This window comes from Ambystoma mexicanum, chromosome 10, assembly GCF_040938575.1.
Source record: "Ambystoma mexicanum isolate Mex_15411 chromosome 10, UKY_AmexF1_1, whole genome shotgun sequence".
In the NCBI taxonomy this organism is placed as follows: domain Eukaryota; kingdom Metazoa; phylum Chordata; class Amphibia; order Caudata; family Ambystomatidae; genus Ambystoma; species Ambystoma mexicanum.
Window position 1 is genome coordinate 1092820151 of NC_090932.1, and position 27808 is coordinate 1092847958.

The 27808-nt window shown below is 43.8% G+C and overlaps 1 protein-coding gene across 3 annotated transcripts in view; it reads left to right on the forward strand.

The window, feature by feature from the left end:
* Positions 1-27808, forward strand: part of C10H2orf42 (chromosome 10 C2orf42 homolog) — a 324716-nt gene that overhangs the window by 122501 nt on the left and 174407 nt on the right. Inside the window, exons 3-5 of one of the 3 annotated variants that reach the window (XM_069618916.1) lie at positions 13542-13652; positions 24218-24334; positions 24672-24773. In XM_069618916.1, coding sequence (XP_069475017.1) covers positions 13542-13652; positions 24218-24334; positions 24672-24773 — 330 coding nt within the window. The remainder of the gene's footprint in view (positions 1-13541; positions 13653-24217; positions 24335-24671; positions 24774-27808) is intronic. The other 2 variants (XM_069618917.1, XM_069618918.1) reach the window with 2 other exon arrangements.

Here is a 27808-nt window from a genome sequence, read left to right on the forward strand (position 1 = left end):
CTGTGCTGTACACCAGCATATTGTCTAGTGGTATTCTTTGCAAGGTGTTAAAATAAGTCAGTTGCTTTACACTATGGTTACGTGGCACTACTATAAACCGATCATCTTTAGCACAAAAACTTTGCAAAATGGACGGTATGGTTAAGTTGCTCTACTGAAAACCTGTGAAATTTAGTAAAAAAACTTTGTTAAAGGGACGTTATGGTTCAAAGTAAAACCGAAAAACCCCTGAAATTCGCCAGTTATGGTAGGCTAAGCAACCATAACTACCCACACCACTGTGCACTGCTAACACTAACACCCAGGACATGAAAGATGACATCACACATGTCATTGATGACATCAATGATGACATTGCATGTGTAGCCCCTCCGTTATTGATCACTGCCATATCTACGCCAGGTGGGTTTATTTAATGACAGTCAGAAACTTAACTTTCAAAAGGTATTACATTTATAAATATTACTATTCTCGCATGTTCTTACACTACTTTAATCGCATCGTTTGATGTACATATATAGTGGAAGAAGCAGGCCTGAAACCCAGCAATCATTTTTGTTCGTGAATCCAATCATGTAGATGACACACAGTTGCTAATGATACTAACTCTTGTATACTTACTTTACTCTCCACATATAAGCCCCATCTTTGTATGCATTGTAGTCTACTTATGTTTTGTGTGTATTACTAGAATTATGTAGTAAGTGATGCATTATTAGCAACTTAGCAAACATTCACCTTTTTATTATACAACTTTGGAAAGTACAAATTTAGCACCTATATGGTGTATGCTGCAGCCAATACCTAAATTTCTGTATGAGTAGGTTCCTGTACTAGAAAGAACACTGCAATAGAATTTTCTTGAGAACACTACATTGCGTGATAAAGTATGTACTTTATTACACATGTCCTGATAATCCCTGATATTTTTTTGCTAAAATTACATTCCCAACCCCTTGTCTGAAAAGTAAATGCACATGTGATGTCATCAGTGATGTCATCAATGACATTTGTGATGTAATCTTTCATGTCCTGGGTGTTAGTGTTAGCAGTGCACAGTGGTGTGGGCAGTTATGGTTGCTTAGCCTACCATAACTGGCGAATTTCAGGGGTTTTTCGGTTTTACTTTGAACCATAATGTCACGTTTATTAAAAAAAAGTGTGTGTGTGTGTGTGTGAATTTCACAGGTTTTTAGTAGTGCAACTTAACCATAACACCCCTCTAACAAAGTTTTTTTTTTTTAGTTAATATATATGTATGTATGTATGTAAAAAGGGGGTTGAAGTAAAAGTCGACATTTTCAGTTGTTGGTCGCAGTAATCGCATAGATCCCTCAAGAGGCGAAGAGAAGGCATTATGATGACAGAATCACCAATGCCACCAACACACAAAAAGAAATGTTCAAAATCATTAAAGAAATGAGAAACCCACCAGGCTACGACAACACCCCAACAAGGAACGCCATCAGAATATTACAGAAACCTCCTAAATCTCTCACTAACGGGAACTGTACCAAGAACCTTCAAATCGGCATATAGCAAACCGCTTTTAAAAAACACAAGTGGCAACTTAGAAGACCTCGAACTACAGGCTGATCTCAAACATTCCATATCCAGTTAAACTCCTTGAAACCTACGTATACAAATCAACCCAAGAACATGTAGAAAATGACCATCTGCTAGACCAAGCACAAGTAGGTATCAGACCCGCAAGAGGAACCGAAACAGCACTACTATCCATCTGGGACGACCTAAAAACAAACGTGGACTCCGACACCTCAACCCTGATTCTGCTCGACCTGTCCGCAACGTTCGACACAGTTAGCCATGACACCCTAACCATGGTTTTCTGCGTTTCCCAAGATCTGTAACATGTTTCTTGTGATCCACCCAAGGCTTATGCTTGAGTTTGCCGAAGGTATAACCTCCAGTTTTTTTTTGTTTTTTTTTTAATAACCTTTTTCTAGAATTGTTTTGTGCACAACAAACAAATACAGCAGAGGTGGAACGGGGTTCCCATTGGTCATGCATATACAACAGTCTGATGTATAATACTGACAACCCAAAAATGTCCCCCCCACCCCATTAGCATGCAAACATTCCGTTCCTCGTTAAAACTCTGCTTCAATTCCCTGCACAGAACCTTTCTGGGTACATGTTAAAGCTAGGTCTAAAACAATCTCCCCTTTAATTTGAAATAATGCATACACTCTTCATTTTTTCCCTTCCTCCATCCGGCTAGGCTTTTCAACTCCTAATCTTACAGCCTATCCGGATGAAAGCTGCTTCCCCCAAATATATCTTCCAAGGTGGATTCAGATCTGAGGGTTCTCTGAACGGGTCGTAAGTTTCGTGCCACAGCAATAATTGCCTGTGTCATCCATTTATGGTGCATTATCTCGGATGTCAATCTCCGCTCTAATCCATCTTTTGATGGCCATCCGTCACAACACTAGATTTTCTCCCCTGGTTGCTTTCCATGCTATTGCAAGGTGCCTCTTCGCTACCATTAACCCCAGGATACATAACTTGCTCGCCGTAACCTCCCTTTTCCTGATGGGCAACACGCACAATCAACAGTGTTTAATTGTCAGGTGCATAGCTTTTCCTGAAAGTCTATGCACCGTTTCCATAAATGCTTCCCAATACAGCACCATTATACCACACATGTAAATATGTTCCCTCCGCAACCCCACATCTCCAACCTGTGGGTTTGTTAACCGCTGCCATTTTAGGTATAATAACCGGTGTGATGCACGCTCTCATTATACTTTCATATTACAACCGGCAAAATCTTTTATTCCTAGAAACCTCTTGGATATGTCTAAGTACTCTCGTCCATTCTTCATCGCCCAATTGGTAACCCAAATCTGCTTCCCACCCCTCTGTCATTTTGCAACCTCCCCTCCGATCTCCTAGGGATCGGAGTTCCGACATTCTCTTCCCTCCATCTTCTAAGTCAACCAAAGTCTGATTTATCTGTTGCACATCTGGGTTCAACTGACACTCCGGCCAGAATAGCTGCAGCGCCGCCATCAACCTATCCTAATCCAAAAAGGTTGGGGGTATCATTGGGTACAACTGTTTAAACTCCTGGTACGATACCACCATAACTTCAAGATCTAAATCTTCAATCGGACCTGACGCCTGTTCACCTCGCCTCCCATCCGAGTCCACCCACTAGCACTATGCCACATGAAACTACTGCTTAACAGCATCTCAAGTAAGTACATAATATTATTGCCTACCACCCCTGTCACTGCTCCTCAGACTCTAATCAGGATGCATACTGGCATCAGCAGGTTATTTAATTCCCTCTCTGTGGCACCAAGGGACTCCAACAACCTTGCCGGATGCCACATCCTTACTATCATTAATGCTAACCACCTGTTCTCAGGAAGTTTGGAACTAATCCACTACATGTTGTAATGTTGCAGCCCAATAATGAGCCCTAAAGTCAGGGACACTCATTCCCCCTGTCCGGCTGGCAATTGCAATGTCGATAGCCCTCCAAATAAGTGTCCTCAGTACCCTATCAATCCTCTGGAAGTATTCTGCTGGTAGCGTCATAGGCATCGATTGAAACACATATAAAATTCTTTGCAGTAGTATCATCTTTGCCAACCCCACTGGATCCATTACAGACAGCGGGAACTTTGCCCAAATAAATTCTGCTATTGCACCCATTGAAGATCTTGACTCGCTTGCAACCCTAAATATGTGAATCCCAAAAGTGTAACATTCATACCAAGGTCATCAAAATCTGCCCCCACTATGTCCAATGTCATGTATAGTGTGGATTTGGTCCTGTTTACCCTTGCTCCTTATATTGCCCCAAACTCCTCTATTGTTTCCAACATGGCTCTGAGTGTGTGTAGGGTTAACAGCATGCAAAATAATATCATCTACATACAAGGCCATTTCTTTTCGACTCCTTTCTAGTTTTCATTCCAGTACTTCCTTGTGGTGGCCCTGTTTTTTATTAGTGGAACTTCCCTCAATACAATAAAGGGGTGGGGAAAATTTAGTTAGGCCTCCATAAGATGTCATAGTGTTGTGGTTACTTGTCGAAAGGGAGGCCATATTATTTGCTTTGTCTCTTGCAATACCATTTGTTTTAAGCACCAGACTTTTTTCATTTTGAGCGCCCTCAATGACGACCCGTTAGTTGTAGTCATCTTTGGGTCAGCCTCTAAAGGGGAGGACGTCATGCTCTCCTCTCTCATTTTCTTCTTCTCAATAGAATATACCTTAGTGCCCCTAGGTTTAGTGTAGTATAAATAGTCCATCCATCTTGATGATTGGTTACGTTTAGACAATTATCTGTTTGGCAAGGATTGCCTCTACCATTTGCATAATAGAGGCCTCTATAGCTTTTACTGCAGTCTTAAAGTAATCTTGCGGGGTATTTGTTTTAGTTTTTTAAGTGGTTTGAGCCATCCTCGACAATTTGGGGACCTAACCGCTTGCACCTAGTCATCTTTGGTGGTGTGAAGGCATTTTAGAGTAAGACACTGACAACCGATTCAAAGTTCAAAACAAACACTTTTATTATCTTAAATGTTTGGATGGAAAAACACTTATCTTGCCCTATACTATGGTGGGAGTACCCTACCAAACCAGAATTAAGGAAAGTCAAAATCTGTACGTTCAACTTGGAAAGCTGTCTGTGTCCAAAACCTAGACTTGCCCTCACAACTAATCTCATAGAAGGGATGTCAACAATCATCAGAAAAGTGTTCAGCATAAGATTCATAGCTTTGTCCAGCTCACAGCTTTCTTCCAGCTCCCTTCCCCAAGTATAAAGCAGTTCTAACAAAAGTCAGGATTGCCTTAAGTTCCAGAAATAATATAGGAGCATCCAGGACTCTGGGTTCCCTTCCCCAAGTTCCAAAATAAAGTTCAAAACACAAAATATCCTGAGGCGTCTTCCTCAATTCGATAGATAGTTCAAAACCACAGGCTTCCCTTCCCCAAGAATTACTTTCAATGACATATTTATTTTACAATGTTTCCAAATGTTCTATGCCACACTTGCACCCTCTGCATATGGCTGGTCTTTGCACAAAATGATTGTCCTCGTTGAAAATGGCAGTTCGTTTTAATTAACTTTTTAAAAAGTTTGCCAAAGTTCCATTCGCTTTGGTGTATGATATACATTGGAATGGCTGGTTTTGTTAATGTTCTATTCATTTTAGCGTTAAATGTGCTTTGGTTTCTTTGATTTAACATTTAATTGATCTGTCGTTTCAATGTAGATGAAAGTTGCTTGCAATTTAAGTTTCATTCACTTTCGGACTTGGTGTATTTATTTAAATGATAAAACTTCATTTCTTTAGAATCTTATACGTAATCCTCTTTCAGAGCGGTATTCAGATTGTGAAAATATATTGATCCAAGTTTTTTTTTCGGTTTGGCATTGCATAATGTTTAAAGGGTTTCATGTGAATCACTCTGTTATTATTTTCAATTCACTTTGTTGTAATATGTCTTTTGTAGGTTTGCCTTTAACTATTCCCAGCACTCTGAGACTTTCGACAACATGCTTTCATATACATGTGACCACTCCGTAACAAAGTATCCTCTCTCATTCAAGGATTAACAAGTCTTATTAGTTGCTGGTTTGCAAGGATTTGAATCAGGGACTTTAGACAATGTGTCTTACTTCACGCAACCACTCCAATGCAAAATAACGTTGCGCGTAAGATCAATCGCTCGTATACTGGGTTTCTGTTTGCTTAGAAACTCACTGGTTGCTTTGATGCAAGTTCCTGCAGCGCAGATCTCCTGGCCTTCTGATCATTGCCTCTGAGTTCCACCTCCTGCCCCTTAGGCACTCCTATGTCGGCTCCTGGCCCCAGGAAAACTAGCACTTTGAGCAATAGAAAAAGGGGCAGCCTTCCGACATGGCTCCACTTTCAAGGCTCCTTCGGTTCCACAGAGCCCTAGCTCCCAGGCTGCTCATCACTGAACCATAAGTGTGCTCCAAACGGACAGCTTCCCGCTCTGTCTCTTGGCCTCTCTGCTGCTGCAATTTTACTGCCACTGCTCCGGTCACCGCTTCCTCCTTCACTCTCATTTGATGTTTTTTCTTTTTTTTATACACCTTTTAGCCCCTTAACATGCAGATGGGAGTTTACGATTAACTCTACCTGACCATCGTTAAGGGGACATGCCTCACCGCTACTGCTCTCAGCAGGCCTTTTGCTCATCCCAATACCAGAGTGGTAAAAGCAACTAGTCTTCATTACTCCCGGTTGACTTCCACGTCTCAGTACTTTTCGTAGTTGTACATGAGGAAGTCAAGGGAGTTTGTTTATAATCCCCCATGAAGACGGGAGAAGAGTTGGATTGGCCATTAATAGGAAAAGGGGATGCCATGTCTGTCCCAAGGGCATCCTACTCCCACTCCCCACAGACCCTCTACCCAGGTGATCCTCTCTCACTTGTCCACCCCCAGGGTTGGGATCCAAGAGCGATGGCCTTTCCATGGCCCCCTGGGAAGAGGACCCATGGGGAAATGGAGTGGGAATACTCGCTGCTTTCTCACAGTGGCCAATTCTCAGTTGGTTATCAAGTAGGGTTGGTCACTCAAATGCAATGCCCGCAATCGCGATGCACTCCAAAAAGCACCCCAAAAGCACCAGAGTGGATATTAATGGCAGTTGAAGATCATCTTGCTCGCAAACACCCAAGTGCCTCATTCCTTGCCTCTGTACAAGAACCTGTGGGTATGGACAAACAGTCCCTGAGTAAAGTGCTATAGTATATAGAGGAAGAGGGGGAAAGCTGTGAGAGGCTGCAAGTTATCTGCATAAAAAAACTATTGCTATCCACACAGGCTTACATAAAGCTTGCAAACATATATGGGGTTCAGTTCCTATATACAATTCCTATAAGAGTTCACATCATTACATATCAGCCGGCGTAATCGAGCACAACACCACTGTTGCAACTTGTATGTCTCTGTGGCCAGGATGGTGGTTAATCTATCCAAAAATGTAGAAAAAACAAAAGTGGCAGGGGGATAATTGTTCCAAGACATTTAATAGCCGATAGTAAGAGGTGAAACGGGACCATTATTATTCACTTACCTGCTAAAAGCAAAACCTAGCAACTTTTTACTGTGGGTCAATGCAAACCTCCCCACAACCCCAAAATGGATGTGTGTATACCTATATTCAAACGGATCGCTAGACTAGAAATTCTGCAACATTATTTTGATGGGAATTAACAAGCGCATGGAAGTATTCAAAAACAAAAATTGGCGCTGAATTTCACGTTGTGGTATTAAATTAGATGGAGCATGAAGTGTTCGTATACTTCTGAATGTTGCTATTATTTTTTTGGTTGTTTTTTTTCCCCTTCCCTAGAATGTTCGCAAGTCCTAGAACAAAATGAAACTAAGGGATCATAAAGTATGCACAGTTTCAGGCACTTTTGTAGGTTTTATTTGATTATTTTATTTTAACCTTTTATTTGTATTTTAATACAGTTTATGCATAAACCACAAAACATCTGCCAGAGCAATATGACTTGTGCAAGTGTGCTTTACATGATACAGACTCAAAGCCAACAACTTTAACCATTAACCTTTTATAAGTACAAAGGAGCATGGGGCAGAGCAGACCTTGGACAGAGACCTATGTGGCACATCCTCTCATGTTATTGGCTAAAGTCTGAAAATATCCATATTAGCCTTGTTATCACAGTTGACTTCCATCTCCTAGGGTGTCCCCTCTGTTGCCAAGTATTCACTGAAAGTATACCAGGTGTCCTTTGTTCTGCTGGTTGTACGTTTGCATATGCTTTAGTCTGTACTTTTGCATACGCTTTAGTCAGTTGATGACAGTAAATTAATTATTTCAGCCATATTTGTGCTTTCAGCCCCGTTTTGGCCCCCCATGGCAAAGCCACACATTTTCTCACTACTATCGTTGCATCTTCACCCAGTTTAAATCCAAATATTCCTAACAACCATGGTTGTGGGTCTAGTGCCAGCTCGTATTTCATAATTTGGAACATTTTATCCCCAATCTCACACCAGAATGAGCAGCCTTTGACGCACCTCTGGGCTAGATGTATAAAATCTGTCTGCTCACACCCACACCTAGCGCACTCGTCCGGTAGTCTCGGATTGTATGCATGAATCTTGTGTGGTCAAGAATATGACTGGTGTATGTATTTTATTAAGCTTTGTCCTTGGTTTAGTGAGATTTTTCCTGTTTGTTGACATGCTCAGTCCCATTTAGCATCGATCCGTGTTGGCTCCAGTGCTTTATTCCATCTCTCTCTAGCTGGTAGAGACGAAGTAGCTCTTCCATTTTGTATGTTACTATATATGCACAGGATGGGATGTAGATCGGCCCTGTGTCGAGAGTGTGCAATTAGAGGTTTCAACTGGGCATATGCACCCGCCTTTCGAATGAAAGCGATGGTGAGTATGGTGTGGTGGCCTCAACTAACTTGTCTACCAGCCTTGTTAATCTCCAAGTGGCGTACACGGTTGTCTCTGTCCCTACATTGTTTAATTGTCCCCCCTAACATGGCTGCTATTGAGGAAGCTTGACATGTATCGCACTTAGTCAGTAAGCATGGCATTTCAGTAATGTCTCCTAGGCACCAAGCAGCGAATTGCGCTTGCGCTGAGTAATAGTACAATTCCATGTCCCGTAATCCGAGGCTCCCTTCTCACATGAGAGAGGCAGCATTAGACAGCCTTTTAAGGGAAATGCCCACATGTATTCATTCACGAATCAGTGCTTTGACCCTATCAAAGTATCCTTCAGGCAGAATTATGGGCATGTTTTGACAAATGTACAGTAGCTTGGTTAGGATTCCCATTTTGGTGATCGAGATTGTCCCTATAAAGGAAACGAGGAGCTGCAGTCACCTCACCACCTTCCACTCCAGCTCTTCGAGGGGTTAAATGTAGTTTTTAGCATAGAGCTCCTGTACATTAGTAGAGATAGTCTCCCCTGGGTATTTAATTTTATTGTCTTGCCAAATTAACCCTAGATCTGCACCAGCTCTTCCAGCACTAGAATGCAGGGCTAGTAACTCTAACTTCCCTGAGTTTATTTTAAGCCTTAAAATTGTGCCGAATATACTCATTTGTGCAATTATACCGCCCAAGTTCACTGCTAGCTGTTTTGTATTGAGCAGCATGTCATCCGCATATAGTGGGACAATTCCATTTGTACCATGAAATCGTATCCCTTGTTGGTAATGCATCGGCTTGCTCAGATGGCAGCCTTAGCAGATTAATTTCCATTGAAAAAAGAGGCAAGGACAGCTGGCAACCCTGGTGCGTACCCCTCTGTAACGTACATGGCTCGGACCACTGCCTTTTGGAGTTAGAGTAGAATTGGCTCACCTTGTTTAGGAATCCTAAGCCTAGATCGATTCACTGTAGCATCTCAAAGAGAAATTGCCACTCGACCGAAGCCTTCCCAGCGTTGACTGTGGTCAGGATCGATACTGTGCTTCAGTGCAATTAATCTACGCAGGCTGTGCTTCGTGGATCTCCCTGGTATGAACCTAGCTTGATCTAGTCTGACCTGGTGAGGCATGCACAGTGCATGATCCGATTGGTAAGTAGATTCGCCAAAATATATTCTCCATATTGAGAAGGGAGACAGTCTTTAAAATGAGCACTGATCACCTGGCTTGCCAGGCTTCAGCAGAAGAAGAATTCTTGCTTTTCTGGTGGATTCTGGTAGTTTACTAGTTCCAATGGAGTTCTCATATACCTTCTTTAGGCAAGGTGCTAACATTTCTATGTTGGCCTTAAATAACTTAGAAGTGGGGCCTTCCAGTGGGAAGACCTTTGACTGTATCTATTAGTTCTCTAAGCGAGGTTTCTGCCCCTAGGCTTTCCCCTAGTTCGTACTGAAGATGTTGTGTATGCACTCTTATCTAAGAATTCCGTCAATGCATCTTGAGGGGAATTGGTCCTCGAGGTCTATACATTTTTATAATTCTTCAAAAATGTAGTTGATGGCTTATTCATTGAAGCACCTTTCACTCTTCTGTTTGAATACTGCCGTTAGTATTTTGGCCCATCCCCTGCCACAGAAGCCATGCTAGCATACGGCCAAGACTGTCCTTCTCGCCATATCTTCTGGCACACTGATTGCATTCTAGGCATCTTACTTCCCTAGCTGCTAGTTCATTATATAAGTTATTTTATTTCCCTGGGAGTCCCCACCTTGAAAGGTTTCATATATTGTAGTTTTAGTCTCTTGATTTTCACCTCGCACAGATTCAGCTCCCCCTAATGCTTTTTACAGTGCTGCTAACCTCAAAATGCACATCTACCTAATAAAACATGTAACTGCCTCCCATAGAGTTGCAGTATTGGACACTGAAGCCTTGTTGTGCTCAACGTATGGCACCATGTATACTTCCACCCTCCAGTAAAGCTTTGCTTTTAAACCTGCATGGTTTAGCGTGTTTTGCTCGGTTTTGTAAATGGTATTCCATAATCACTGAAGCACGATCGGACAGCGTTCTTGAAAGGATTATACATGAGGTGATTGCATAAGACCTGCGTTGGGATGATAATATACTCTGTGTGTGTATACGCATTATGTACTGTATAATAGTATGTGTATTTGCTTTTCGTAGGATTGCAATGCATGTGCATGAATAAAAATGTGCAATGCCCAGCCATGTCTGTGCCGTTCGCGAGAGCGGTCTAGTCTTGGTCGTAGATCTGTCAAGTTCTGGGTTTGTGATCCTATTAAATTTTCCTGCCCTGCTGTGGGCTGCCTCTTTGTAAAAAGCTGGATCATCCAGGTTATTGGCATAAATGTGTAGGATAACTAACATTGTCCCCTGCATCGCCTTCATTAGCAAGAACACCATACTTTCTGTGTCTGACTTAGTTGCTTGCAGTTTGAAGCCTACAGATTTGCAGATATGTCACCACTCCCCCTTGAGCCTGATGTTTATGGGTAATATTCCCAATGTTCACTCCATCCAGGAGCTATTTTGACACTAGATCCTGCACACAAGTTTTTTCTTGTATCAGAAATACATCTACCATGCGTCTTTTAGTGTACTCCGACTCTTGTCTTGCCTTTTGGTTCTCCTCCACACCAAATTATATTCCACATCATTATTGTAAGTGGCTTATAAATTTGTCTTCGCAGTTTCACATAGCATGCAGACACAGCACGTTTTTCCCTACTGCATTTTACTTACACGCTTGTAAGCTATTTACGCTGGATCCTTACAGTGGGTGCAGGGTTCCGGGCTACCAACTGTTTAAGGCCCATGCATCCGGCTATGAAAGAAGACCAATATTGTAGATCTTGTGTTAACGTTGCATAAAGTTCTGCCTCATTCAATTTCATCCGCTGCAGTCTCTTGCATTCTATCTAGCTTCATCCTGTTAGTTTCCTCTTAATCTCCTGCTACTACTGGATCCGTGAAGAGCTGTACCTTTCCTCCTGATCACCCTTTTATTGGCTGGATAGTACATGGCATAGGGTATTTCGGTGTGTTGTAGATACTCCTTGACTTTTTGGAATCTCCTCCTTGCCTCATGTATTGTAGGGCTAAAATCTGGCTATAGTGATCTTTTAGTTGGCCCATACCGTTGCGCCTTCTTTTCTTGGGCCGCTGCTAACTGCACATTGCAGTGCCTGCAGTTCAGTACCCTAATGATGATTGGATGAGGTGGGGGCCCTGGCCAGGCCTTGCCATCATAGACCTATAGGGGCGTTCTACTATGAAGTATGGCGATACCGGAGGGTTGTCTATGGAACGCTTACTAATGGAAGTCCTAAAGTTCTCCATTTTCCCATCTATATTAGTTGACTCCAATAGATCAGTCAGATGAATGTTCTTTCTCCTTGACCTTGCATCCTGCCTTTTATTTGCTTTATTTCGAGGTTAATTCTGTCTTTACATGCACGGCACAGGGTTGAGGTGTCTTCGATAGTCCCAATGTGATTTTCGCACTCTGTCCCCTTGCTTCAGCGCTTTTTTATTTGTACCATGGACATGTCGGCCTTGCAGTTTAAGAAATCCGGCTTCTGCTCCAAGCTGTCCACACTTTCTACCTCTTCTCCTAGATGATCACTTAGAGAAAGTAGGGCGCCTGAGGGCAGTCAGGCTATGCAGGGACAAAAAACAGAGCTGTCTGACATCATTAAGAAACCCTACTATTGGAAAAGAAGACATTTTCTGCGCAATTAAAGTTAAGGATTATCTGCCATCTCTGATGAGGACCTTCTTAAAATCTGTGAATTTGTTCTTTAAGGAGAATCATGTGCCAGATCAACTAAAGAATGCATGGATCACGCCACTTTAAAAAAAGAAAAACAGGTCTCGATCCCCTCGCGCCGTCTAATTATTGAGCGATCATCAACACACCATTTTTGTTAAAAATACTTGATCGAGTGGCCTATAAGCAGATTTTAGAGCACCTGATGAACCATAATATCTTATATGAATCACAGTCTGGATTCAGGCCAGGCTATTGAACATAGGCAGCCTTGTTGGATCTTAAATCCAGTATTCTACAAGTAATTGACAAAGGACATCCTTTGCTCATGCTGCTGGACATGTCTGTCGCTTTCGATATGGTGGGACATTCTCTGCTGATCAACAGACTAAAGGAAGTGGCAGCCTTTTCGGATCGTGCAGCAGCATGGGTGAAGTCTTTCCTGGAGAATAGACTCACACAGGTATGTAGCAATACTGCAGAAGCAGCCCCAGGTCATTTGCAATTTGTAGTCCCTCAGGGTGCATGCCTCTCTTCACTGTATAACATTTTTACTTTGCCACTCTTTGAAGATAGGGGAGTTTGCTTTACAAATTACGCAGATGATACGCAATGCATCATTCCCCTATCGGGAGTGTACGAGGCGGATTCAAGCAACATTAATAAAGTGTATGGGATGATCCGGGCTTGGATGGTCAAAAGCAGCCTAACCTTAAATGATGCACTTTGTGATTATACCAAGGGTGAAAGGTCCTATACAAATGTTCAATAATATAACAATGTTCAATAATATAACATAAAGTGGATGGTGGTGGGTACAGGGACCAGAGTACCGGGACTGGGCCCAGATGATCATCATTTCAAGGTAGCAGGATGTAGAATCACTACTAAACAGAAAGTGAAAACATTGTGGGGAGGCAACGCTAGAAGGCTAGTGGATGTACAGGTTAATAGATGAGAATGGGATGATACAATTTGAACACTCTATGCCAGTACTCTAGGGATAGTGTACTTCCCAAGATGGTGATTCACTTTTGAATTGAGCCGACTAGTGATTTCCGAGCCGCGGCTACGTTCTTTACAAATACGTTTGGATACGGACACCTGCTTGGTCATCTGATTTCTGAATTCCGGATTGTGGAAAGACTGAACTGCTTTCAGTTAGCGATACGAACCGTACGAGGTAATGAACGCGTGTCCTTTAGCTTGTATAACCGTCCAAATTGTACATAATGCATGAGATAATCATGTAATGATTGATAGAAGAGGAAAGCTTCGATCTTAATGGGAACATTGCTTTATTTAGGTGTTTTGTGCCAACAAAGATTATACGGACCTGAACATAGTAGCGCACTTTACCTTTGGGCCAATAGCGTGAAGTTGAGAATTCATTTGAACATCATATACCTATCTACAGGTAAGAGTAAGATTGGACATTGTATCCATTTGCATTATGACATATGCGCACCCTGTGCTCAATTAAGTATTCTGGCCTCCCATAGATAAGACACCGGAAGTTGTGCATATCTGTGCCAGGAGTTGTACTAAGTGGATGGATTGAATTTGAAAATTCTCTGCATGTAAGACGTTGAAGCACTGGAACTAGATGCCATACATCTGTTACCCTGTGGTTACAGGTAGGCACCACAAATCATGACACCCATCCATTGACATAGGAATTAAATGTTACAATGGTGCTCAAGACCCATTTGTTTCTGGACGCTAGGTGTAGACCGCAGAGAAACCAGATTAGAGGTAGGCCATTAATGATTATTTTCACTTGGGGGGGGGGGGGGGAATGCATACATGTAACCTATTTGAATGCTTCATTTGCACGGGTGATACTAGAGTATATGTCATTAATATGAGAAGGAGAATTATGGCAATATCGATTGTAGTGAAGATGACTACACTTAGTGTCTTTCTGGTATCCACAACTCTGCGCACGTACTGTGCTTTCTTCAATTGGAGATTCGATACTGAGTTGAACACAAATATTACGGCACATGATGGGTGTAATTAGTACACACATTAGGCATGGGTATCCGATTTGTGCATGGTGTTATGGAACATAAATGTAAACTGAATTATGTGCCTGATGATAGGGTTCTATATGTTATTCCACAGTTAAATGCTCCTGAAGAAGGGGGATATCCCCGAAACGCGTAGAGCTTCAAGTTTCTCTGAGACAAGATTGGTTCTAGATTGTTCCCCCTGGTTTGGGGAGTTATAAAAAAAATAATAATAATTGTTACACGTTTGGAAGATATGTTTTGAATTGAAGACTGTCTGTTGAACAGCATATTTGCTAAATTACTTTTAAGTAAATACATGAGTCATTTAAAACTGACTGTTTTTGCAGTTCTTATGTGCAGGGGACGCGAGTGTCTCAAATGGTAGACACTTTATCTCTGTTTCTTGTTGTTCAGACTCCGTGCCAGGGTCTGTATTCCTCCCCAGCACCCGAATCACTCATTACATTTTGAGTTTTTAAATATTAATGAATTTGATATAATGGATAGGTGTGCGCATGTAGATAGACTGCAACATTGGGTGTATATACCTGGACCAAAATCTGAACATGCGAGCCGAGGTAAATAGCCTGGTATCTGCGTCAGCATACTATGTTAAATTATCATCAGAGATACAGTATTATCTAACAAAAAAAAGTTGCGAGACAGTAGCCAGGGCCATCATTGGCACTAAAATTGACTACTATAGTAGCCCTCTGGTTGGTATTTCCAAAGGTGACTGTGCCAGACTACAAGTAATTCAAAATAGCACAGTGAGGGCAATAGAAGGTCTGGAAAGAGAAGATCCTATCACTGAAGCGAGAAATAAAACGAGACTGGCTCCCTATTGAAGCAAGAATAGAGTACTGCCTGCTGTTTACACATAAAAATGCCTGCCAGGGATTAGCCCAGAGTACGTAATTGATAAACTGAATAGGAAGCGAGTGCTGAGAACACTGAGAAACAATTAGACCAATTTGTTTGTGGTGCCTAGGTCTAAGCTGACGTTGGTCTGTAAAAGCACCTTTTTTGCGGCCGCGCTTAGAGGCTAGAATGCAATTCCGCCTGACCGTAGAGAGCTAAAATCACATAGCTTGTTTAAAAGGAATCTAAAAACTCTACTGTTTAGGTAATGGTCCTGGGAGTCTTCTCTCTGTTCAGGGGCCTCTGGGTTTATTTGGATTTGTTTTGTCTGTTTGTGTTGTGTTCACCATAAAGTGTATCGCCTGTATGCCTTCAGGATGTTTTTTGGTGCATTATATAAATGTATAAATGTAAAAATGTAAATGGGATGTGAGCAGTGCTGTTTTGGCATTGGTGCCCAGAGCTGCCAGGCCCGACTCTGTGTTCGGTGCACCTGGGAGGTGCCTGCCTCACTTTGCATTGGGCACGTGGGCTGCTTGTCAAAGCTTCCATTTTTGCTTGCTTTTCATTACTGCCCATATCGCTGCAATCATGGACCAGATCAGTATTTCCTAGGCAGGCAGCCCGGCCACAACCAATTGTGGTAGCTAGGATCATGGAGGAGGGCCTCAGAGGATCCCTTTGCCTGTTATCCACCGGCTAGGCAGTGCGTTCTGTGGAATTGTCACACCCGTGGGGTATCGCGCAACTCCATCCTGACCACGGAAGCCAAATGCAGTTGACCCCTCCCACCTTGGTTGGCACGGGCTCCTGATTTATACCAACAGGTAACCTCGAGACACCCAATGGGGGGGTTGGATGGGAAGAGGGTTAAGGAGAAGTTGTGGATAGGTGTTTAGGGTAACCAGAAAGAGGGTTGGGGCTCGTGAAAATTAATGGGTACAGGGATGTAAGAGAAAGAACACACTTGCACAACATTAACAATGAAAATAGCCTTCCTTGGATCAGGACTCTTCTCTCCTGACCTCCCTCCTACTTAACAGAACATCATCCTTCTTAATTGGGAAGATATTCTCCTAGAACCTATACCCCTAGACCATTCATTCTCTAGTAAAAGCGATAAAGGCATGGCATCCAGGAGACTCCTGAACAAGCAGTAGTACAAAACATAAGACAGAAAACACAAGTAATGACATTAGCCGTGATATACACTGACAGCATGTTCCCCTCCTCCCCTGGGCTCCATAGTGCTGTCATGCAGAAATTTGCTACCACAGTTTATGTTCATGGACTAGTACGAGGTCTGCATTCCTCTCCAGGGGCAGACGTGAGCAAGCAGCAACAGACAACATAGCGTGCCCTCAGAGCGCAAGTTCACCCCCCCTCCCCCACCCCCAAGGCACTCCTGGAAACATTCCACTCTTCACACAGCTTTCACTGGATGGCACCTTCCCAGGCGATGTAACTGTGTTCGGGCCACGGTCTCAGGAATGCCTGCCATGCCACTGTGAGGGAAAGGGAGAGCAGCGGCGACTCTTCACACCTTCTTAATTGTCTCTCACCCCTCTGACCGCCTCAGCCCGGGTTCATCGATGCACCATCCTGCTCTGCTCCAGCCTGTGCCTGCAACGTCAAATTCACCAACAAGCAGCACGGGACGGAGTTTATAGATCTCAATCCAGCATTAGTCCAAACATTGTTGATCACCAATACTCCCACCCTATTCCCAGTAAAATTAGCATTTTCAACCAGTCTCAATAGAAAAAATTGTATACTTGCGAGGAAGCAGACAGGGTAGGGTTTACCTCCAGTAATGCACACTTTACATATGCAAAATGAGTGTGCCTGAAGCGCAGTGTCAATGACTGGTGAGTTCAAATTAGGAACACACCTACACACGAGTCATCTCAATCACTGGTACAATCTGACTTGTGATCTTGGCAAATCTCCAACAACAGGAAATCTGTCCCGACTCACTCTACAGGGCAGACGCTTGATGTTCTGATCTCGTCAGGCAGCCCCTTCTCTAACCCTCTCATCGCTCCTCGTTTGGAGTGATCAATTTTTCATTTCTTCCCACCTCTCTTTCATGCAGGTCAAGCTGACTGCAGCACTGCCACCTACATTCTCGGTCATCCGACCCATGAAGCGTGTGTCAGTTGAGGCTTTCACCGCTACTTTCTCTCCTCCTCCTGCACCTTTGGCTGACTCACACCTTGACACAACCCTCTCTAACCTTCATCTCTCAACACTCAGGATGTTCTTGCCCCTGTCGAGGATCTGCTTGAAGCCCAAATGAAAGTGCAACTCTTGGAACGATTCCGACCTGCTGCCCCTAAATGCAAGTGGAGGGCATCGGGTGCACCCTGTGAAAACTGGGCTGCCGCCTGCTCCAAAGGCAGTACAGACTCTGTCCTCTCGAAGAAGAGAGCCTACATCCAAGCCTGCATCTCTGCAGCTTCTAACAACTCAGCCGAACTTTTCAAAATCTGTAAGGAGCTGGCAAATCCTCCTGCAGTCTCTACCTCTCCTGTTCCTTCCCAGGTCCTCTGCACAGCCTTGGCCTCTCATTTCACCACTAGAACTCAGGACATCCTGTCCACCCTCTCTTCTCCTACCTCCTCCTCTACCACTCTGAGGCCGTCTCTCCCCCTTTTTTCCTCCCCCTTTCCCCTGTTCACCCCGACAGTGTTTCTAGACCAGTCCCATCTATGAAAGTCTTGTCAAAGCAGGTTCTCCCCTGCTCATCCAGAACCATCAAGGTCCACATCGACACCCTTGCTCCAGACTTGCCTGGTTTCTGCACTCACTCCTTTGCCACTGGAACTTCCCCTCCCCCTAAATACTCCCTTGTGCACACCCTTCTAAAGAAGCCCTCGGCCGCACCTTCCACTTTGGGTAACTATTGCCCGATCTCCAGCACTCCTTTCCTGGGCAAACTCTCGGAAAAGCTAGTCATCTCCCAGCTTAATCTACATACTGAATCTGTTGGTTGCCTCCATGACTACCAGTCTAATTTCGGAGCACGGAGCTGCTCTCCTGAACTCCTGTGAAGACTTGCTCTCTAATCTTGACTCTAATCTCTTCTATCCTCATTTTCCTCGATCTATCCTCGGTCAACCATGCCATCCTGCTCAGTCGCCTCCCTGGCAACCTTGGTATTACTGATCATGCCCTGGCCTGGTTCACCTCCTTTCTCACTGACCGACACGCTCAGGTCCAACTGGGGTCTTTCCTCTCTTCTATCTCTCCCTCTACTTGTGGTGTTCCCCAGGGGTCTAACCTCTCTCCCTGGCTATTCAACCACTACCTGGCACCTCTTGCCCAGTGCATCGCTACTTTCTGCTCCAATTTTCAATGTTATGCGGATGACACTCAGCTCTCTTTAAGGCTCCCCTCAGCCACCTCTGCTTCTTCCCTCATACCAGACTGTCTGGTCGCAATTCAGGAATGGTGTGCTGCCAATGTCTCTGCCTGAATGCCAGTAAGACGGAGATCCTCCTCATTGGGACACCCGCTCCCTCCTTGCCTCTCTCTCTCTGTCTGCCCACTCTGGGCCCTCTTCCTGCTCCTTCTGGTGAGGCTAATAACCTTGGTGTCATCTTCGACTCCACCCTCTCCTTCTCTCCTCACATCTGACATCTCTAAGAAGTCAAACTATCAGCTGCACCTCCTCGGAGTATTCTTCCTTTTCTCACTTTACCATCAGAAGCTCAATGTCTAGAGAGTTCTGGTCCTCTCTATGCTGGACTATTGCAACAGCCTCTTTCTAAATCTTCCTGCCTCTACTCTTCAACCTTTACAACTTATCCAGAAATGGACTGTGAGACTTGTTCTTGGCCTCAAGCCCATGGATCGTCCTCAAACCCATGGATCGTATCTCTCCAGCCCTGAAAATCTCTTCACTGGCTCCCCAAGGCTGTAAGGATCACGTTCAACACCCTCTATCACCCACAAGGCTTTCTGGGGCCTGCGATCGTTGTACCTCCAACTTTCTCTTCCAAAATATCTTCCTTCTCGAGCTCTACGCTCCTTCACCTCCAACTCTGAGGGTCAGACGCTTCTCCAAGCAGAGCGTTGGGGGCAGATCTTTCGCCTCGGCTGAGGCCTCCCTCTGGAACAGCCTCCCTGTCTCTCTCAAACTTGAGCACAACCACCTCCGGTTCCGGAAGCAAGTCAAGACCTTCCTTTTCGCTTCCGCTTTATCTATTCCTCTCCCCTGCTGATGCATCTGACTGCTCTGCGCACTGGTCACCCTCTGAATTCTGCATGTCCAGTTGCCCTTGCACTGCCTCTGGGCTCCCAAGCACTTAAGGGTCTTTATAGGCAAACCTGCAATCCCTTCACTCTGCACTTATGAGCCACCTGCTGGCTGCACTTGTGAGTTAACTCCACTCCCCCCGACCCCCCCTTCCCCGCACCCCTGACATTTCTCCCCTTCCCTCTTCCCTGCATTTGCGCGATCTGAATGACACACGACCTAGTAAGATTGCTATTTTGTCCTCCCTTTGGTACCCCCTCCTTGTCTTGTCGCGCCTAGAAACACTTGTGTACAGGCACGTTATAAATTCCACATCATATTATATCATACTTTTTAAAAGTCCCGTCCCCCCCCTCCCCGAAAGTACTTCCCTTTCCCTACATGTTGACACCATTTTTACGAAAACATGTTTAAACGTATTTTTCACTTGCAACTTTCCCATTTTATCTAAGATTCCAGGGACTTGCACCTGGTGTATGCCCTTTTATTTTTTTGTGCGAATCTGGCCATTTGCAAGTGCGATCTGTGTAATGCTGCTCCTGGGATACTTTGTGAAGCACCCTGCGTGTGTAATCCGCGGAGGTGTCTCTAATGCAATTTGCTTAAGCAGTGGTTTCTTTGTGAATCTGACTCATTGATTTTGTGATATTACTCCACGAAATAGCTAATTCTGTGTCATGTATCCTTTTTACAGTTTTTCTGTTTGCGATGTTTAGCCAGTAAATAAATAGTTGTATATGCTGCTACAGAGGGGAGTACACAGCTCAATCAGAAATGCCCATACATGATCAATAAGATGACTAACCTTTTAACTTAGATCACATTCAGGACGATTTTGAACTCTATGCTCTTATTGGTCTATAAATAGAAAATGTGTTGTACGCACACTGCTTTACTTAAAATTGAAAGAAAAAAACACATTTGGTTTGCTCCAGCTTCTTGGCAGAGACGTTTTTCAGCAGAAATGTTTGCATGCAGCCATTTGCGACGCTCAAGTCTTTCAGTAAGTGAACAGTAGCTGTTTTTCTTTCACTTAATGATTACACTAAATATCCTGACGAGCTGTTCCAAATAAAATGAGCAACAAGGGTTCATTGTGCAGTTGTTGAGAATATTTTGGTCACTGTAAAATTACGGTTGTCTCCGAAATAATTTCTTAAACTGACATATTACCATGAATGCTTGTACCTCTTTGAACAAAAAAAAATGACTGTTTTGCTTCACGAGTTAGCTGTATACCGCAGACGATGGTAGCAGCAAGAAAACCTGGCAAATTACCCACTTACTTTGTTAGGTAAGGATTGATGCAGTCACACTATGTGAGACTACACAACACTGTAACCCCCACCCCCCAGCACTCCACATAAAATGGTGTGGACTGGATCTACAAAGAAAAAAGGTAACTGAAGTCAATTTCACTTTACTGTTCTTGGGAACTGTAGTTCACACAAGAAAAGTTATTTAAATGAGAAATCTAAAGGATTTCTCAGTGTCCCTGTACTGAAGGTGCAGTGTGTTACCATGCAAAAAGAAGATGCCTATGGAGTTTGTCAGACTCCAAAAACAATGAAAACACACAATCCAAATAAGGTAAAAACACATGAGAGATTGAGTAAAAGGGTCTCACTCCAGGGTTAAAATTTAAAAAAGAAAGTCCAGCAAAAGAACTGAGGGTCTCTAAGGTTGAAGGGAATTGGCACAGAAATTAAAATCCTCCCTAACACACTTGCCAAGTCCTTTTTTAGTTTGTGTCCTTAGCCTAAAAAATGTTTTTCTTTGGGAGTGGATGAAATTGATGCGGAAGGACTGCATTTTAGATGTAAACACTTTCTGGACTGTAATTGGTCACTGCCTTTATGTAATCACTAGGACACATTCACCGGCCAGCTTTTTGGTACTTTTAGTGATTTCCCTTTTAATAACTTGCAGCTGCTGGTCTTGGTTACACATAAACTTGGTTTTGTAACTAGTAGGCTGTAATCCCTACCAGTCCTATACATTGGAAATGTTTTATAATTGAAATGGATAGGCAGTGATTATAACGAGAAATATATATTTTTTCTTATTCGTGATTTCATTTTTTATTTGTTAAAATCACATGTAACCAAGTTATGCCACCAAGTAAATTACCTGGATTTGTTTTACTGTAATCTTGTAAAATTGGCTTCCTTTAAATTCCCTGTAAAAGCCAAAGCTTTAAACCCTTCATGTAGTCCCTTTGTACTGTTCCAAATTGCTCGTCTTTAATTCCATGCTTGTGCTTGCGAAAAGCCTTAGGCACCATGAGGTGCTGTACCTGGGCATTTAATACTTAAATCCATATTTCTATTTGTGTGGACAAAGCAACACTACTAAACCTGCTTCGATATAGAGGAGAACATTGTTGGGCAGAATGTTCAGTTACTGTGCTAATTCCCTTTAACCTGAGACCCCCAGCACTTTCGCTGGACTGTGGAATTTTCTGACTTTAATCTCCGGAGTGAGTGGAACTTTTTACCACTCACAAATTATTTTTTTCTCTGACTGGGATTTTTATTTTCACTGTTTTATGGAGTCTGGTAAACTCCATATGTTTAATGCAGGTATTTGCTTTTTGCCCTTGGACATTTTTTGTGAAAACTTCAGTTCCCATGAATAGTAAGATGACTTAACATTTCTTTTGTGGGTCCAGCACACACCACCCTATGTGGGGTGCTCCAGGGTTACATTGTAACTCCTCCCACTCCTCAATGTAACATTTTGTTACAACTGACTAACGTAAATGGCTGGTGGCAGTGGTTACTTTTTACTACTTTTTGTGCAGGTTAGTAGCAGGCTGATTTCTCAGCTGCAGTACAGCACCCATGGGTGACCCAAAATGGCCCCAGTCTTCTTATTTCGATTGTCCGTTCCTTCTGAGCTTTTCCTCTATTCTTTAGAATAGATTTTAGTCCTTTGTGAGTTTTGCCTTTGGCAGGCTTCAGCCCTGAAGACCGCCTAGGTCCCAGTCTTTCTGGGAAGGCAGGAAGTGAGGGAGGAGCCCAAAACTTCACTGTCATTTGTCTGTAGTTATGCCTGGCTGAAACCAGCTCTAACTGGGTGGCTGGCTGTGCTGGAGGACAGCCAACCCCCAGGTGATTGACAGCTCTGAGTGTGTGAATGACTGAGATCCAGCATAAAAGGCGAGGATTTGTGGCGAGGATTTGTGGACTACAGATAGTCAACCACTGGAACAAGAAATCCAAAGCAGAAGACTGGCAGAGACGCCGGCAGTACCTTACTGGTGAAGCCTTGCAGCTGTGCTAACCCTGTTTTCACATCGACAGGGAAGACCCGCCAAGGACGACTTCCTCCCTTAGGCTGATGGGACCAACTAGCCTGAAGACCGTCTTCATTTTGGGCCATCCCCGACTTGCTACAACTTTCCTGAGCTTCAGAATCCCAATACCCGGGGTACCGGGACCATTATCGATTGCATAGTCTTCCGAAGATCGAATCCGGCTGACATTTTTCAGTCATCTTTGTGGAGCTCCAGAAGCAGGAATTTTTCACCAAAAGTCCCCTCACCAGAGTTCTGGACAGAGTAATCTAAGACGATCCAACCAGCGATATCGTTTCTTCTTGGCGCTAAGAAAAAGGTGCCAAAGCCACAAAGAGCCGCTGGAGTAGGCTGAATCCATTGCTGCCGACCCCCTCTCCAGAGTGCTGCCACAGAAGCCTTCCAGAGGTCCCCCCTTTCGTAGACCACGACCAAGGAGCAGGAATCGGGGTCTGCAACTTTGCAATTAGAAGGAAGCCAGCTACAATTTCATCTTTGCTTTCAAGGTATTGTGAGGCTTAGGTTGTTGGCATTTTCGGTGCTTCCTGGCTTGGCAAGTGCTGTTTTGTTCAATTGAGAATTGACCTCAACTCCTTTTTGTGCAGGCTTGAGCTCCTGTGTTTCGTCACTAACCACTGACTGGTTAAATAACTTTATCTGAAGAGCTCCATCAGAACTGGAACTGTCCATTTGACTTTGGTGTCCTAGTTTCCCAAAGGTCCATCTTCTGATCCTATTGGCTTTGACAATGCTGGTTCCTTCATAGCTTTTAATTGTGAACACTTTCATTGCTATGAAACAGACTGCATATATCCCTCTGGGAGAGTGTATTTGTTATTTACAGTTGCTGGTTGGGTTCTGACTGACCGTGAAATTTGACCTCCCATCTCAATTTTGCAAAAGGTGATAAATATATAAGTGCTGATACTGACCTTAATTGACGTCACTCTGTGTGCTGGATATGTAAAGCACAGATAACGTTGCTCACCTGCATTATTGTTTCTTATATTAATTGATTCTATTTCACATTGAATGTTATTAGTAGTTGCTGCATTTTAGATTTGCTTGTGAGCCATGTTTATATATAAATAAATACCTTTTAATATAACTTTAAGTGAGTATGTGTGAACCAATTTCATTGTACTCCTCTACAGCTCACATAACTCCCTCCTGAGATAAGCCTGGCTGCTCAGCCACTCTACCGACTTGTGTAGTACATGCCTAAGAGTTGGGTCCCTAATACCAAGAGATAAGTCTTATGAAGTCCGACACCAGTTGGACTTTATAAAGACTTGGCTCACAAGTATACTTTATTGAGGTATTTGGTGGAAGGTCAAAGGTGAAAATCCCATTCTGGAATATGAAAGCACATTTCTTATAATGGAGAAGGACAAGAATTAAACTGTATATCAAAATTGTCCCCTGTGTGAAGATAAAGGGCCTCAGAAGTGTTTGGAGAAGAGAAAATAAATTGCTCTTGTGCTCCTTCATATTTAGTTCTTTAAACACGACGACAGCCCCCTAATGTGCCAAGACCTCTCTTTTAGGTCTCGGATTGAAAGAGCCGTCGCTCCCAAAGCTTGTTTGCCTACCTGCTTCTGCAACAGAGGAGGGAGAGTGTACCATTTCCAAAGCAAAGAAGAAGAAAACGAATGATATCTATGGTGTGTGATGCATCAATTTTGCAAACCAGGTGGGAGGGGAATGGGAACTGTGCAGTACACTAGTGTGCCAGGTATATGCTACATCCTATTCCATTGTCCTGTACAATTCCTCGGTGTTTGTACAAAAAGGTAACCACACTGTGTCCATGAACCACCCCCAGTGTGTGTGTGTGTGTGTGTGTGTGTGTGTGTGTGTGTGTGTGGCCCCTTTGCATGGGAAGCTAAGAATGCATAGTGTCTGCATGCAAAGAACACTATGCGAAGTGCATACCCAATATAAAGTAAATTGCTACTAAGTAGATAGTTGCCAACATTGTCATGCACGTTTCCTTTCCAGGTAACCAAGTGGACAGCTCCCTGCTCACCCATGAAGCCGTCAACAGTCCTAAGAAAAGTACTCCGAAGAAGCCTGCAGTTATACCTACCTTAAAAAGGCAAAGTATGTTTTCTGATGATTTTCTATTTAATAATGTGGGTTCCCAAGTAGAATGGCCTTTTGTATATTTCCACACAGTGTACTTTTTTTGTTGTGCTTTAGAACTCTTCTTAGTGACACCTATTTAGCTTAGGTTTTCCAAAGCTTTCTGGAGAGCGGTGTGAACCCATCTCTCCTATGGTTAAGACAGGGTTTCGCCAAAAGGCAGACTAAAATCACTCTTTCGGTAACAATGGCAGAGCAGTCTTGGCTTCGCTCAAGGAAGGGGAGAAGTCTGGCGGATGGGTTCAGCTTTGTGCAATAAATTGCACAAAAGGGGAAACTACAGCGGTATACTGAAAAATGTACACTTAATTACAAAGTTACAAACAGTCACCAGAGTTTCCAATAACTGCTTTAAGTTGAGGACACACCGCACAGTAAACCGTTTAGAAATAAACAGTAAAGGGCCTTGATTATAATGTGTGTGGAGAGAAAAAGGATCCATAGACACGGGCAACACACATTACTTGGTCATAAACAGAACCCACAAAGGCAAATAAATTAACTATCATGGTATTCCCCACAATCCTAATGTAAAACATGTAACACGCAGGTAAACCATATACTTAAGTGTAGTACCCAGAGGGGGGCGGGAAGAGGATAAACAATGGCAAAGGGCCACCGAGCGTCAGATAATAGACTTCTGATACCTTATTAAATAGTTTCAATACACTCCTATTGGCTAGAAACAAAATAACCAGTCCCTCCTCTATTCATGGCCCTTCCATTGGCTGTGCTTTTTTCTGACTTTCACTGTTTACTTTTGACCAACACTATCCTGCATGCACATTCACACCCCCATCCTCCGCCGTAGATCACCTCTGAGTTCCAGACCCTTAAAAAACATAAACTGTCACCTGTGATGCAGGCGCAAATCCCAGACTCCCACTCCACTCCTAGCCTACAAAAATCGTTTGCTACCTTCCACTCTAAAATAGATTGCAGCAAAACCTCATCTCTTCTCTACACAATCATCCCAGTAAACTTTCATCTCCACTCCAATCTGGCTTCTGTAGTAAGCCTTCCACCAAGACTGCAGTCATGCATGTTTCCAAAGTTCTGATACTCACCACTCCAAACTCTCTTTTCAAAATTCATACTTTTTGACCCCTCTGTTGCTTTCCACACTGTCAACCACTCCACTCTCTCTCTCAGGGACCTTGGGTTTTGCAAACCTGCTCTAGCCTGGATAGCCTCCTACCTGGAAGGTTGCTCCTTTCAAAATCTTCTGGAATTTCGAAAACCTTCTTTCTCTCCCTCTTTACCTCTCTCCTTCTCTGTCTCTCTCCCCCTGCCCCTCTTTCTCTCTTCCCCCTCCCCCTCTTTCTCTCTTCCCCCTCCCTCTCCCCCTCTTTCTCTTTCTCTTTCCCCCCTCCCCCTCTTTCTCTCTCCCCCCTTTCTCTTTCTCTGTCACCCTCTCTCCCTCTTTCTCTTACTCTCGCTCTTTCTCTCACTCTTTCTCTCTCTCGCTCTTTTTCCTTCTCTTTTCTCCCTCCCTCTCCCTCCCTCTCCCTCCCTCTCCCTCCCTCTCCCTCCCTCTCCCTCCCTCCCCCTCCGTCCCCCTCTCTCTCTCTCACCTTCTCCCTCTCCCTCACCTTCTCCCTCTCCTAATCTCTCTCTCTCTCTCTCTCTCTCACCTAATCTCTCTCTCTCTCTCTCTCTCTCACCTTCTCCCTCTCCTAATCTCTCTCTCTCTCACCTTCTCCCTCTCCTAATCTCTCTCTCTCTCTCCCTCTCTCCTTCTCTCTCCTACTCTTTCTCTCTCAGCCAAGGCACAGTCCTTGCACCTACTGATCTTCGGCCCCAATATATATGCCAAAGGAGGAATAATCCCAGCCTTTTGTTTTTCCTACCACCTCTTTTATGACTCCACTAAACTTTTTCTTTTTCCTACATCTCACCAGCCATCAAAAAAGTAAATCAATGTTTTACTCTGAGCTCTAATAGCGACCCTAGTGCTTAGTAAACTAGACTACTGCTCATGCCTACTCTTTGGCCTTGCTCTCTTCTCCTTCCTCCCTCTTTACAAAGTCCTCAACTTCACTACCAGTATTCTCTACAACCTTCCCAGATTCTCACCCACTTCTACCTACCAACACCATGCTGGATGGCTCTCCATGAAGCACCATTCCCATTACAAGTTCCTTCTCCTATTCTGCAAAGCTACTCCACTCCTTCCTTTTCACTCAACTTCAGTGTCCCACGCCCCCCCATTCCTTCTCTCATTGCTGCTCCTTCTCCCTACTTGCCCACCTCCATTTGAACTTGCTGACCAATCAAAGCCAGCCTGTTCTTTTCAAAGCTCGGCTAAAACTTCACCCTACTGGTCAAAGAGGGTGCATCCGGTTTCATGTGTTAATATCCCTGCAAAAATATTGCCATACAAGAATGGCGCCTTTTTTTGGGCGACATTAACCCATGGAACCTGCGGGGGACACCCCTGCAATCCCCATAATTATTTTAAGGGAGCGGGGACACCCCCTCAACCCTTGCTACCATTTAAACCTAATATTAACCCCACTAATGTCACCTGTGGCCTTTCCCCAACTACCAAATATATGGCAACATTATTGGTGCGGATAATACGTGATACCGTGCACCCATCACCCCTATCTCTCTTTTAATTTGAAGCACTCCAATAACTACAGAAATACAGTGGCGAGGAAAATGAGACGAGTAATGCAGATCCAAGAAGGACAAGAGCCCAAACTGCGCTCTAGTAGTTGCAAGCGCATACCTGCTGCAGGGAAATTTAAACCGGTAAAGCTGCTGAGTGGCGCTGCTGGCGGGAGAAAGCTGCTCCTCTCTGTATGGACCAAGACCGTGGGGCTGCAGAGTTCTGTGGAGCCAACCAGTTTGAGGAAAAAGCTGACCGCGAGTGAGAACACGCTGTAGGAACGCTAGATGTCAACAGAGGGCTACTGGCCATTTGCAGGTGTTTGGAGGCAGCCTCCACCTTGCTGAAGCTCAAAACGAAGCAGAAGAGCCCAGCAAGA